The sequence below is a fragment of the Lepidochelys olivacea genome (genome assembly GCF_965140295.1).
Source record: "Lepidochelys olivacea isolate rLepOli2 genome assembly, chromosome: 15".
NCBI lineage: Eukaryota > Metazoa > Chordata > Testudines > Cheloniidae > Lepidochelys > Lepidochelys olivacea.
This window is the reverse complement of record NC_140425.1, coordinates 17,536,654-17,551,729: the sequence shown is the minus strand read 5'-3', so window position 1 is coordinate 17,551,729 and position 15,076 is coordinate 17,536,654. Positions and strand designations below refer to the sequence as shown.

The following is a 15,076-nucleotide window of genomic DNA, read 5'->3' as shown; positions in this document are numbered from 1 at the left end:
CCACAGAAAGGAGATGGTTCAAGTCTCATCATAGTGGGTTGCCATGTACGTTTTTTTAAACATAGTTGGCTTTTAAAATATTGTTATATCTTAAGGGTCATATTCTGAGTGTCATATTCGTGTCTCCCTTCAGCTTTATCACATTTCGCTCCTGCACATACCTGGACAAGAAGCACACCATTTTTGGAAGGTAAGAGAAGGAATAGAACTACATCATGGATATAGTATGTCCTGTGTACTTTCAAGCCATGGAGATGAGTCTGGTAACTTTTACACTTGATTTGAAGCAAAATCCTGATTTAAGAGCAAACTCTGTCCTCATCTCTGTGGGCCTCAATTGACAAATATTCCTCTTACTTTCCATGCTCATTAGCTGATTTCCTGCACATTTCTCTGGGTCTGACACCTGGAAATAGCCTTTTAATGTCTAATTTTGTTGACGTCTCTTTTCTCCTTTCACTTATTTTGTGGCAGAGCACACTCCTCTTGCGCCGAGTAGGTCGTGGGTATTCCAGCACCACCACCAGTCGGACATTCCCTTTGCCATCATTTTTCTCCCTGTCCACTCTTTCATCATCATCAGTCACCAAATTATTGTGAGATTTTCTGTTGATGGGCCTCCAGGAATGGTCAAGAATGGAACAATCAGCACTCTTGTTCTCTTTTTTTAAATATTTACACACTCATCACTGTGACACAATTGTGACACAAAAAGATTACCTCTTCAACACTCTACCTTCATCACTTCAGGAACTGCCAACCAATAGGTCAGTCATGACCCAGTGTTTCCTATGTGGTGGCATAGAATACTGAGCTATTGCATAGGGCCAGCTCTTCTGAGCACCCTTTATTTTGCATCCTAATGTCATTACTGTGACAGATATGGCAATTTCCTGCAACATCCTTAGGAGACCATATAAATTAAGTTTAAGTATCTTTGGGATCCATTGTATTAAGTGAATGATTTATTTGTCATTGTGGATTGGGATTGTGTGTAACCTCTTGAGGGGGGAGATGTGACAGATGTGAGACCTGGGGTTTCAAAGGTTTTTAGAGAACAATATGCCAGACAAGAATGGACTTTTGGAACAAAAAGTGTGAAGTGGTTTTCCTGGGAACTATGTAGGGAGAGTTTTTCCTGGCTGCAAATTCCTCACCTCCAGTTATGCAAAAACCCAGCCTTTCAAAGCTATGCCCAAAGGAGTGGACCTTTGTCTGTTGATCACCTGTTACATGAACATGAAGTGGTATAAAGGCAGGATTGCATGGTTGTTCTGATTCTGAATCTGAGACAGTTAGGAACTTGTAACCATGGGGAAAACCCAGTTGTGGATTTTCAAGGATTGACACCTACCAGAGCCTGAAGTTGGAGTGATCTCTGGTAAGCTTATTAGCATGTGTAGATTTTTATTGTTTTAATATGTTTTTAATGCTTTCACTGTAAGAATAAATGTGCTTGTTTATGAAGAGCTGAGTGCTAACTTATAAGTTTGGGCCATTATGCTGTGTGTAGCCTCTAGGAAGAGAGCAAAGTACACACCCTATTCTGGAAGGCAGGGAATTGTGCGGCCTGGACAAACCCCAGTCAGGCGGGAGAGACGTGGGTATCTACCCAAGAGAGATGATGGCTGAGGAGCTGGGAGCCCAGGGAGGGTGCCCTTGAGAGAGTTGCAAGGGAGAATACAGGTGCAGTTGCCCTGAAGTGCAACAATTACCATTGTGGTACAATGGTAAAAATATTAACCCAATGAGTATCAACATGTGGAATTCCTAGGACCATTCCCTGTTGTGAGTGGAATGGTGTTCCCATGGTTCTAGTCCATTCAAAACCCCAAATATTGCAAAGGCCAAGGAATATAATGCAGATCTGCAAAGAAAGTGCAGCATGTCGTTGTTTCCATCGCTGCAGGTGCAAGCACTGATAATAGATGGTGCTAAATTATGTAAAGCTGTTCAAATGAACATGTCAGTGTAGTAGTATATACGTTCAGTTTTATCAGACTATTTCATTGATCGTTCCTTAGAATCCTATGCTTTTTCTTTTCTTTTTTTTCTTTTTTATTGCAACTCTTTTATTGACTTTTGATTTTTACTCAATTTGAAAAACTGCTTAAAATAAATGTATGTAGTACTCAGTGTGATTAGATGTTATATAGCTGAGCTGTTTAGTATCTCTGATATATTATTTTCCACTGGGCTTCCCAGTATAGCCCATTGTAAGTTTTCAGGCAGGGATTGGTTTCATGGTATGTGTTCTGTAGAACCAAGCATATTGTTGGCACTTAGCACAATAGTAATTTCTGACTGTTAATGTTCCCAGTACTGACATTTCAATAACTGCACTCCCTGAGTTACTCTCCTTCTGCCAAGGTATCCCATTTGCCTTGCTAGTGGCTCCTCCAGGTACAAGTTGAAGCTCCTGTATCACTTTGTGAAACGAAAGTGGATAACTTCAGTTTCCTGGCCAGCATTCTATCTCACTTAAACAAGTTCTAATGTTAAAAGCTGTGAGTGAACATATTCCTATAGTAACTGCACTGCCTGTACCTAAGGGCTTGTCTTCACTGCGAAGTTAACTTCAGTTGTAACTCGAGTATTGTCCCTGAAATCTGAAGTCCCTTTTTTAGTGGATTCTAAATCAGATTGTACTATGTAGATTTCTGGCTTCAACATGAAATTGAGGGTTATTTCTTTTGGACAATATAAGAACATCACTATATGCTGAGAGCCAAATTCTGCGCTCAGCTGTTCCCTCCTTCATGCAACTTCTGTTTTTGCCAGTAGGGTTGCATATATGTACTTAAGGGTAGAATTTTGCCTCGTATACGTAATCGTCGTAAAGAGAGTGAAGAGGAGACAGTGTCTTCAAATGAAGGTGTATTATAGGCTGTGTGGATTTCCTGCTGCAGTGGAGTTGCCTAGATTAATTCAGTAATTACCCTCTCCAGTGATAATTGGCAATGAACTGCATGACATTAAAAATGCTGTAATTAACTTGAAAATTAACTAATGGCTTTTGCTGACTTCTAACTGCTTGTTAAGACATTTAATTGAAAAACCCAAATTGGTGTAAGCCATTTGGTATTTACCATCTCTGCCCAGTGTGGGGCAGGCATTTTCTTCTGGAAGAGAAGCATTTTAGGAAGGCCCACTGCATGGGGACATTCCTCTGAGTTCCTTTTTATATCATTACCCTAGCTCAGGGGTTCTCACAACATAATTTTTGGTAGCCTCAGAGGACAGCCGCCAACTCTTGCTGGTGGCCGCTCTGAGAATTTTTCCTAAAATAGTTAATTAACTTTAGGCAAAACAAATAAATATGCACATATATACATGTCCATATCATTGTAATTTATTTATCTTGGGGTTTTTTGCAGACTCAGTAATAACAATAATGTACAGTTATCGCTATTCTTTACTGGACCTAAACAGAATAGAAACAAAAATACGGTGCTTTGCATGTTTAGATTTTTTTCAGATTGCTAGGTAGTAAGTCTGCTACTGTGAAAAGTGATATTTGTATATTTGTTTACTATCACTTTTCACAGAAGATTTACTCATCCAGGCATGTTGGGGGACAAATTAAGCCTGGGATGAGGAGGTGAGTAAGGAGGCAGGGGGGCACACTGAGTGCTCCCGACAAAGGAAATATGATCAGGGTCACGGTACACTTGCTCCTCTTTTTTTCCCCAATCACATTTCCCACCTATGAGTGTAAGTGCCACTCAGTGTGCATCCAGACATATAGTTTGACCTTCAGTAAGAAAGGTCAAGGTCTCCAATGATGTCCTGTCTATGAATTCTGAAATCAAGTGTGAGCTGAAGAAACCTCCAAAATCAGAGGCAGAACCATCATAACGATTCAAAGATTGCTGGCTCCTGACTAGCTGCTCACAAGACACGACAACATGACCCATGCATAAAAATTATCAATACAGAGAGGACAGTGAGCTTAAGCTGTTCTTCTGGAAGTAATGTCACTGCTGCTCATGCAATTCTGTGAGAGCAGAACTCTGAATGCGAGAGGAGGGGGAGAGGGTATAGTATCTTTTCTTGTGTATAGGGCAGTTGGCTAAAATCTGTTGGCTGGAACAATCAAAAGTAATTATATTATTTCAGAATTGATTGGCTGTTGTGTGACAGCTATGGCAATTTCTTGGGATACCCTGGACAAACCTTATTGAATTAAATTTAAGTATCTTTAGAGCCCATTGTATTAAAAATGCAAAGTTTTTGTATTATGATGGGGTTACATGTAACTGCTTTTGCCGGGAGACGTGGCCAATGTAAACCTTGGGGATTGTTATGAACTTCAAAGCATTATTTTAAACAATGGGCCAGGCAAAGTTAAGTGAAGTTCCTAGGAAATACTTGGGGAGGAGAATGCAAATTACCACCTCTAGTTATGCAAAGACTCAGCCTTTTGAAGCTCCTCCCTGAGGAGTAGGGGACCATTGTCCGGCTGATACCAATTCATGGTCTCTGCAGATCAAAGATCCAAACTGTATAAAGGAGTGACTCACATATTCATGGTGCTTGCTCTGAACAAACAATTGTTATGAACCTTTCAGAGTAGCAGCCGATGAAGTGAGCTGTAGCTCACGAAGCTTATGCTCAGATAAATTTGTTAGTCTCTGCGGTGCCACAAGTACTCCTTTTCTTTTTGCGAATACAGACTAACACGGCTGCTACTTCTGAAACCTGTCAAATAGAGACTAATGTCCTCATTACTAAATGCAAATCCAATGAAAGTTCTGCCAAAGTGCTGGAATGCCAGTCAGTCTGAAACTAAGTGTCAGCAAGGAAGAGTAAAAGCAATAGGAAAAACCCCTAACATAGGCACTAGATTGACTAAGCAAAAGTCTTTGAGTGCATTTTAAACAAAAATGTACTGATAATGGTAAACTAAGACCTGGCTCATATGCCTCCTATGACTGACCCGAAAAGACATTCTTATAAACCGAGAGCCTGATGTCTTAAACGGTAAGATCTTGCGGGCACCGACTGTGTACATCACCTAGCACAATGGTGCCTGGTTCCTGACTAAGCCTCTAGGAGCTACACAGTACAAACAATTGTTAGGGCCTTTCAGATTTCAGCATTCAGGCCTCTCTTTTCCTGACCCAATGGCAACTTGTAGATTCATTTTTGCTTTTAGGATCAAAGGAAGATTTTTTCGGTGTTCCACAACCCAAAGGAAGCTTCAGAAAGTTCATTGATCCATTCCTTCTTGTCCGTTTCAAAGTTTTTCCCTTTATACTGCACTGTTTAGTCTTTCAGCTTTCATCTCTCTCGTACTGCTTTCATCTCAGTCCTGGAGCTCCTAGTTAATTAGTGGTCCCTCCACTGTCTCTGTGGTAGCATTCTTGCATGTTGTTTTCTAGCTACACAATCATATGAGTCTGAGGATACAGTTCAAGGGTCTAGTCAAGTAAATTCTTACTACTGAATGTAGTACTTATTATTCTGAGTACTCACAGTAATGAGTACTTTTATTATTGGTATTATGGTAACATCCGGAGACCCAAACCAAAATCAGGGCCTCATTGTTCAACACTGTACAAACACAAAGTAATAAACTGTCCCTGCCCTCGAGGCCAGGTAAACTTCATTATTTCAAGTCAGACTTTAACAATACTAGTTAATAACAAAGATGGTAGCAGATTTCAAAATATTGTAGATTCTACATAAGGATGAGTGCTAATGGGCACCTTTGTAATACATTTAATAATTTTGGGGCAACACAGTGATGGATCTCAGAAAAAGAACAAAACCCTTGAGGCTACTTGGATTCTGGAGTACAATCTCTCACCATTTCCCTCCCAGTGAGAAGTATGTAAAAATAGATCAGATATGGGGTCTAAACTAGAAATGGCACTCAGTCTTTGAAAAAATACTGGCAACAGAAAATTTCTAATTTTTCATTCATCTTATCAAAAGATGAAGCTCCATAAATACCAGCAAAATACATTAATATTGTAGGATGTCTAGCCTTGGGATACGGTAATATTTCATTGAGATTTCCAGTGCTCAGCTATCTGGCTGCTTCTAAATTATCATGAAAACACAAGAAGATAATGAATGGAACTATTGGTTAGAAAACCCTCCTGTATCAAATCCTAAGTTTGCTTCAGGGGCAATTAAAAATACAGAGAGCATATCTTTAGAGTTTGGTTTAATTTTCAGCATTATAAGTGAATCTGTGATATCAGCCAGGAGGAGGAGATGAAAATTGGGTATCTGCTATAAAATCTCAAAAGTGTGTGCAGGGTTTTGGAAGCTCTATGGAACTCTGGGAAGATTTCCCCTGTGTGCTACCTAGAGTTTCAAAAAAAAAACAAAAAAACCTGAGACTTCTCTAGCCTGCATAAATATTTTTATTGTTTAACAGCCATGTGAAGCTGGGATCTAAATGTAAAATGTAGATAAGACCCTTGAGGACTGAAGTGGAGAGGTTTTGTAAAGCAGTGCAGCAGCAGCAACAAAATTAATAATTGTAGCAAGATTGTGTTGCACAAATATTTAGAAATTATTTTAGCTTACGTCATTTTCTGTGTCTGGCTGGGTCTGACTTTTCTTGTCCTTTTGTACCTGGTCTAGCCAAAGTTTTTGTATCAGTTTTTGTATCAATGTAACTGTAAGTTAGGGATGTGATTATTTTTGTTTTTTGGATAGTTTAGTAGTGTGGATGCAGTTACAATAATATCAAGTTGCTTTATACCAGGATAGCTTATTTCCCTTTCTATATGGGACTAAAAAAGCTACCGTGCTATAAGCACATTTATACTGATATAACTGGGTCCACACTAGGGGGCTGTCCTGCTTTGCCTCCACCAGTGTAGCCAAAGTGGTACGTTTGTGTGTAGACAAGGCCTTACATAAGGAAAAAACATTTGCTCGTCGGAATCCCCATAGTACAAACAAAGTTAGTTTTGGTCAATTGCATTTTATTCATGTAACCCTTACAAGGAGTGTATGAACAATGTAAGTACTAGGCTACCAGCTTGCTATACAGTTGTTTCATCACCAAACAGTATTTCAACCATTTTAATTGCCCTAACAGGTAACGATTTCTTTGAAAAACAGAGTGTGATAATATCAGCATCAAGAAAATCCTGTTGCTGTCCCAAATGACTTCAAGTCTTGTTAGAACTGGTTAGAGCTGAATATCTGTCAAAGGTCTGCAAGGACACAGAAATTACATTAGAAGCATGTAATATGTCACCATGCATGAATATTAATACATGAAAGTAGTTTTTAATACTACTTACTTATTGACTGAGGCATTCTCATCTGAAGGGGTTAAGCTAATACCTGGTGTGTTAGAGGTTATAATAGAGAATCCATGATATGGAAAAAAGAGAATTATATACGGAGACGTGGTTTTGCCTGTATTACATGGTGATTTTCGTTAGTGAACTGAACTCTCATTTTGCCTTCCTGAGCACAGAATTCATGGAAGGTATACAAGAATTTGGACTTAATTCATAAAGCTGCCTTAAATCTATAAAATGGTTCAGTTTTCTGAGTGACAGTTACTTAAAAAAGTTCCATCCCTGAGAAAACCAGAACTGCTATCAGATATTTTTTTACAGAAGCCCTCTCATATTTTTGATTCAGAGGCTTTTTTAATTAGCCTGAAGCAAAGAACAAAAACAAGTAACTTATTTGTTACCTAGGCAGTTTTTTTCCTTATTTATTGATGCTGTTTTCACATGGATGACAAATTTGTGGTGATGATGATGATGATGTGCGTCCAAATGCCTTGTTACCAAAAATGTTCCCCCTGTCCACATGGAGTGGTAGCTAGACCAACTTTTTCCTTCCGTGAGAAAACACATCAGCACAAAGGGAAGTCTATAACATTTAAAGCTAAACAGCCATAAGAGTTCTGAGTGAAGCAGCCATAGGCAGCATTAACCAAACCATTGTACATGCAGTATACTGATCCAGTGCCCACTGAAATCAAAGGAAGGATTCTTAGCTTAGTAAGCACAATACAAAGAATACTTTTTGATGTTTGTGTGATGTTATTTTTCTAACAGCTTGTGTGATTTAAAGTGACCTCCAAAATTGCACCTGTAAAGTTAGCAAGTACACCCCGTTATCCGAGCAGGGAACACTAGTACTGAAGTGGGCCCCAGATTTTTATATATGGACTGAAAAAGAGACACTGCTAGAACTCGGCTCCCCAGCTCAGCTTGACATTGTAAAAGCTTCAACATGACCCTGCCTGATCTGGCGGTGTTTCCATGCAGGAACTGTAATTTAAAGGAACACAATAGAGCATTAGATTTGGAGGGAACACTCCAATCAGTGTGAAATGTTCTGGTTTTCATTATAACATTGCTCCTAGTACATTGCTAAGGTGTTCTTGTACCTATATGGTGTAATTCCATAAGAGCATCTCTTTAATGGAGTCATGCCATCTTTTTTTAGAGCTTTTCAGGTTTTAGAATAACAGTGAAACTTTTCTTAAACACCTTTTTCTTTCTGCAAAAGCGTTTGTACCTATATTGGTCTGTTACTTTATTACCTGCGTTTGAGACAGAGTTAATTTGGGTCTATTGTCTGTACTCAGTGCTTTGTCAGATTTCCCCCAAGCGGAAGAGTTGAGATTAATTCTATGTAGGTCTCCCAGCTGTTCCTCATTGAAGATATCTCCATCCATTAAGACTCCCTCCATTCTGCTCTAGCCCTGTGTTATCACGCTTCTGAATATCAGTTTTAACAACAACATTGCTGATTCTAGAGGACTTTATGGTAGAATCCAAAGTCCGGTCATTTTCACAGTGACCCACATTTTAATTCATACTGATCCAGCATTTGGCCTTCACAAATTGAAGTCTTTTTTATTCTGATCAGATATCATTAAGTCTGACTTGTTAAATGTGTGCACACCACGTACTTCACCACAGTGAAAGATCAGCACTTAAGTCAGACAGCCATAAATTGGGTACTGAGAAAATATAGCTACAACTGGAGTTTGATTTCATCCTTGCAGTACCTGGCCTCTTTCCAGCACTGAGTGAAAGTTTAGTACAGGTGATTTGACACTGCTAAAATTCATCAGCAGGAGGCTTCTGGGTGCATAGGGCAACTAACTCCTTCCCTTTCATCAAAACCTCCCGATGACTGAATTCGGATTATTTTACATCTTGCACTTTGGCCCCAATCCAGGAAAACACTTAAGCACATGTTTAACTTTTAGCACATGAGCAGTTCCATTGAATTCAACAGGAATACTTATGTGTTTGAAGCCAAGTATGTAGTTATGTCCCTTGCTGGATGGGGCCTTTATTATTTGTGATTTATAAAGATCCAGGGCTAGTTGTTAGAGTGAAAGTGTTTAATAAAGCTAGAAGTAATTATCTTCTAGCAAAACCAGTTTGCTGTGGTGGGTTATAATTTGTGACAAACCAGTATTAATTCCTTTGTTCCCAACTGCTATTTTAGGGAGTTGTCACAATACAACCTCAAATGACTCGCCAGTGTGTTGATTTTATCTCCTTCCTTTAAGAATGTTCATCTTGGTTTTAAAACCTTCGCTTTGGCCCACAGGGCCATGTTGGGATACGATACTCATTGTCTGGGTTTCTATATATCTGCTAAGCACATGTAGCATGGATTTGTCTCTTTTCAAGCTGAGGGGAAACATCTGCCGCATCGCCCTCCACAATGAGTGGTTAATGTTCCATCGGTACAGCTGGAAATTAAATCCTTTCTTCTGTTTTAGAGTGGTTGGTGGTTTTGAGGCTCTGACAGCTATGGAGAATGTGGACAGCGATCCAAAAACAGATCGTCCCAAGGTACTACTTAAACTTAAACCAAAAGGGTCACCAAACAAAGGGAGTGCATGTGTGTCCCCTGAATGTGTCCCCTGTTACTGCTTATTTTTAAAAGTTAGCTTCAGGAAAATGAAACAAACCCAATTAGCAGCTTCTGGTACCTTTAATTTTAATTTTCTGTTCCCAGGAGGAAATACGAATTAAATCAATAACTGTTTTTGTTGATCCGTATGAAGAGGCAGATGCTCAGGTGAGGAGGGAATCATCTGTTTGATAGGTTTGCAAAGAAATATTTAATTCTAAACTGTAGTCCCGTCCACTTCTTAGGGTTAGGGGTTAGGGTTAGGGTTATACTCATCCCATGTTGCATGCCTTTCTTGTCTTCCCCTAGGGTGCTTACACCTATGTTTACAAACAAAGACTGAACAGCTGCAATTTGAGGCTGTCTTATTTGCTAGAAACATGCTAGTGTTGGAGTGGATAGTAGTTTGGAGAGTAAAGCAGCACAAGGTTCATAATACACCAGACTTTTAAAGGCTCCCCCATGTCCCCCAGAGTTACCTCTGCCTTCCCAATGGTAGTTGCCTATCACCTGCAATGGAGCGATGGCCATAGACCATTCATTCCTAGTGGCCCCCTTGAGGCACCGTCAGCCAAGCATGCACCGTTAAGTCATGGCAGTGATGGTATGTTACAGTGCTTTGTAACTACAAAGCGCTTTAGACACGGTCGCCTTTTCTTTGAACTAATCTCTTGTAACATACTCTAATAATACTCATTTTTCTCAGATCTCTGCAGAAAGAGAGAAGGCCCGACAAGAGGAGGAAGCAGCCAAAACCAAAACTAAGGCTGTCCTGCCAAAGAAAGAGAGCCAGGCTCCCAAAACTTACCGGCAGGGCATTGGGAAGTATATTAATATGGCTGCAACGTAAGTCCCTTGCACAACGGTGCTTTGTTCAGTGTTTGTGCTCTCTTGCACTGGGAACTCCCCTGTCCGCTGTGGCACTAGTGTTACCCAGTACTAGTGTTACGGCTCAGTATTGTATGGGACACACTGTCACATACCAGCTGTTTGTTTGATGTCAATGGACCTTGCTAGGGACGTTCATGTACCAATCACAGCAGTCAGTGTCTGGCCCTATTGTTTTAAGGATTAAAAAGCTAACTTTTTTTTTAAAGGCTCAATGTAAAAGCCACAGCTGATCATTAACAGCATGTATGTGTGTGTGGTTACAAACACTTTTATAATCTTTGTTGAGGAGCCTGTCCATCACTTCCTGGACAGAACCTGAATTCAGTCTTCTGTGTTTCCCCTTCTGCAGCTGTTACTAAGAACTCTACAGCAGCATTTCCCTGCACACACCTTGTACTATTGATAGTTTAGCTTTCCAAGGGCGAGCGCCAAACCCTGGCCCAGCTTTTCAACTATTTTGGAAAATTAAAAGTAATTTGTACCTCTACGTTTTGAACAGGCTTCTACCAAATCCTCCCACAAATGTAGCTGTCACATTGTAGTGTCCGCAAAGGCATGTATTTGTATGTATGGACCTTGGCTGTTGATGAGCCTGTATGTCTGTGCAGTTGGGAGATTCTGGTGCCCATTCAGTTGAAAATGTGTCCTGTAATTTTAGCCAGCACATGTACATTGTTAATCATTTGGGTCTTTTAAAAGTTTAGCTACAAGTGTTGCTGTTCACCTCTTCTAAAATTGTGCTGAAATTCAGTTGAACTTAAAATTGGTTTCCTGCTCCACCGTGGTTACTATGGAAACATGTAGGAAAGTTTGCAAGATTAATAGTCTATGCTGAGTGGCCAACTGGTTCCCTGAGTTTTTTTCCCAATGTCTTTCATCCCTGCAGTCTTCTCTGTAACATGCGTGACACTGGTCTCCAATGAAACCTTTGGTGGTTTCAGTCTGATCCCTATTGGCCACCTCATGGGACCTGGCAATCAAGTAAATTTCTGCATGATTCATAGGCTCTGCTCAAGAGATGCCAGGAATAGCAACATGGGCTGCTCTTGGTCTGGATCAAGATGCATTTGGCAGCACCAAGAGGAGTGGGAAATGTCACACAGCCCCATACTCTTTGCATTGTGCCCTGCGAACTGCTTTTAATCCTTTTGCATTTAAAAACACTAAGCACTCCATAGGAAGGTGAGCAAAAAGGCTTATGCTTTCGGATTTGCCTGTGTTCCTATGTGCTGGGCCTGAACCAAAGCCATAGATTCAAACCCCCCTATCCCTTCCACATTTCGGGAGTGTCCAAAATCCAAACCTGAAACCGTCTCCAAAATTTTAAGTGGCCCCTCTCTCTTTAATGAGCTAGACCAAAACCCTGCATCTTCAACACCCCTGCAAACCACATCTCAGTGCTGCAGCCAAAGCGTCTCTGTAATTTGTATGTGACAGGCTAGCTCCATTCTATATCACACTTGGAAGGGAAAGGAATCCAGCTGCCTTTAGCCAGCTAACATTAGCAGTCACTGATATTTGTTTTCATTTTGGCTGCAGAAAACGAACAGCAGATGATGATGGGCCTTCAACCAGTGCAGCTGTGAAGAAAGAGAAAAGGAGCACAGGCTTTGGGGATTTCAGTTCCTGGTAGTAGAGTGGAGAGCCTGTCACTGGAGCAGTACAGCAAAAAAAAAGCCTCCCACCAACCCCAAGGGGCATGAAAGGCAGGCTGTCCTGGGGAGGGAAAGCACTGGCCCACCCTTCTAGTGGGGAAGAAAATCACTGCTTTGTAAAAGCTCCTTAATGCGGCTTTGTTCTCTAGAGAGCTACATTCCTCCAACTGCATCTTCCTTGAAGCCCTGGGTTATGGTGGATTTTACAGCCGTGGAGTGGGCACCCCCACTACTCTTTCAGACTGTTGATTATCTAGAGCCTCTTTGTCTACTTCGCTGCTTGGCAGATTAAGCAGAGTCATCTCCGTCGGGACAGGAGCTCAGGGAACAGGCGTGGTGGTGAGCGAGCTCCTTTTTTCAGGGAATCGCTTCCAGATGAGACAGGTCCATGCCAGCTGAGTGAATTGGGGGAAATCAGTGATGACACTCTACCCCTAGCTTTAGTCTTTCCCCCAAGCTCTTTACTGGAACCCCGGGGTGCCACTTATTGTCCTCTCTCCACCTCCCTTCCTTTCTGAGCCCCTGTGCAGCCACCCTTATTCTGCCCAAGGAGTGCCTCTGGAGCCTATCCATACTGCTTGTTAATGGGTTGAGAGGTTGCTGGCAATCAACATAAATCCATGGGCCTGAACAAGCTGTCTGCAGCCAACCAAACCCTGCCACAGCCTGGGAAACAGCTGATCAGGACTGGCAGCCTAATCCAGAGCCTCCACTTGGCACTGTCGAGCAGTTGGGCCACCATGTTGGCCCATTTATTGTTCTGTCTTGGTAGCCAGCTTTGCTCATAGCCACTGAAACACCAGTGTCACCATCAGCGCCACTCTGACTAAAGGCCAGAAGATACCGGTTCAGAACCCTGTCTTTATCTTGTGTAGCTTCCATTTGGGACAAGTGACTAGTAAGAAGCAGCATTGTAGATTTAGTTTTTAAACCTGTCCTTGTCATTGCAGAATAACAGGACTGAGTTCTGCTCTCATAGGAAAGAGAGAGAGCGCCCTGCTTTCGTTAACTGCTTGTAACAGTCCCAGAAATCACATCCATCTGATACCTCCTTTTTACAGTGTCCAACTAGAGAGAGACCTCATTAGGATAATGTGATGTCAAAGGGCATGCACAACCTGTACCTATTCACCTCAGCTGCTTAAATCCCTTCCAGAATCAGCCCCAAATATATTAATTACCCAGAGTAGCCAGGCACACACAAATTAAGATGTTTCCAAACTTAAGAATTTAGGAAGAAGTGACTTGTATCAGCCCATAGCATTTAACCTTCTTAACCTCCTAATATTCTTCACCCTCTGTTTGTTACCATCCTTGTGGCCTAAAGAGGTGAGGTATTTGTCCTACAGAGCAATTCTTTTCCACTGCTCCTCCCATACATTTTGAATCAGCAGAAATCCCCTCCTTACTCCATCTCAGAAGCTGAGTACTGCTTTTGCAATCAGATTTGTAAATAACGCATTTCTGTTAAGTGTCTTGTTTTAAAAGAACTCTGCATTTATACAAAATTGAACTTTTGGTGAAATGTTTTCATTAAAAGCTTTTATTTCCTTTTGAACACTTGCCATTGTGACTGCTCTTATTCAGATATTTTCTAGGACTATGGCATTACAAAGTACAAGGAAATGATTCATCCATACTTTAGCAGATCTATCTATAAAGATCTTTGGACTCTTTTGGATATGATTATGACTTTCTGTAAATTATAGGAAGTTCAAACTAGCTTGAAAAGAATAGGGATTTTTTTGTTTTAAAATAGTTTGTAGTATATAAGTTTGAACAGAATAAGCATGTGTCCAAATCTTGGCACAGGAAACATTGTGGCATTTCTCTGAAACTGACTTTCTTTGTGTATTACTAAAATTTCTAGCTCCCTTTCCTGGCAAATCTTTGCTGAGCTCTCCTGTTTAATAACTGTTGTAATATACATATGGTTGCAAAGCTCACAAATCTTGTACCACCTGGTTGCCCTGCGTACCTTCCAATTCCATTACAGGCTTGCATTTTTATACATTTTGCGAGAGTTCACGGTAGCCGTGTCTTTTTAAACTCCTCAACACCGCAAAAGATAAACGCAAAAATAGGAGGAAAACAATTTGAGAATTAGATTGGCTGTTGGCAGGCAGTCTTCACCCAAGACACTTCAGTCACAGCGAGCACCACTTATGCATTAGAGTTAAACTTCAGTTTGCAACACAGTGACATTGGCAGTGTGGTCAGTGGCTGGCTGGATATATGTTGGTAGTTCCGATCATAGCCAACACAGAGCCTGAAGTTCAGGTAACTAAAAGTAAACCAACATTAGAGATGGGCTGAGGAGATGGTGGACAGAGCCTCAGGCTGGGAATTGGGTTCAAAGCAGAGGCTGGGTTTGGTTTTAGATAAAACATTTCAGGATTTATGTCCTTCGTCTGTTTAGACTGTAGCGGGGACTGTCTGCTACTCTGATTGTACAGCCCCATTATTTCTGTTCTCTTTATTCTTCCTCTGAATGCTTTCACTGGCCCAGGTACTGTTATGCGGTGACCACCACTATTATTCTTTACCTTTGTACTAAATACAGGCTGGCCCTGGGGCGGGGAGGGGGAGTTGGGGGGGGGGAATGTGTGGGGTTATTTGAATAGAATTAGGTGACAGACATGCCTATGCAGAACGTATTT

General features: G+C 41.0%; 1 protein-coding gene across 1 annotated transcript in view; it reads left to right on the top strand.

Annotated features, from left to right (window-relative positions):
• PPIL2 (peptidylprolyl isomerase like 2) overlaps positions 1–13,976 on the top strand; it is a 116,286-nt gene extending 102,310 nt beyond the window's left edge. Inside the window, exons 16-20 of the mRNA XM_084649456.1 lie at positions 134–190; positions 9,737–9,809; positions 9,976–10,038; positions 10,577–10,716; positions 12,301–13,976. Coding sequence (XP_084505582.1) covers positions 134–190; positions 9,737–9,809; positions 9,976–10,038; positions 10,577–10,716; positions 12,301–12,394 — 427 coding nt within the window. The 3' untranslated portion in view covers positions 12,395–13,976. The remainder of the gene's footprint in view (positions 1–133; positions 191–9,736; positions 9,810–9,975; positions 10,039–10,576; positions 10,717–12,300) is intronic.
• Positions 13,977–15,076: the final 1,100 nt, after the last annotated feature.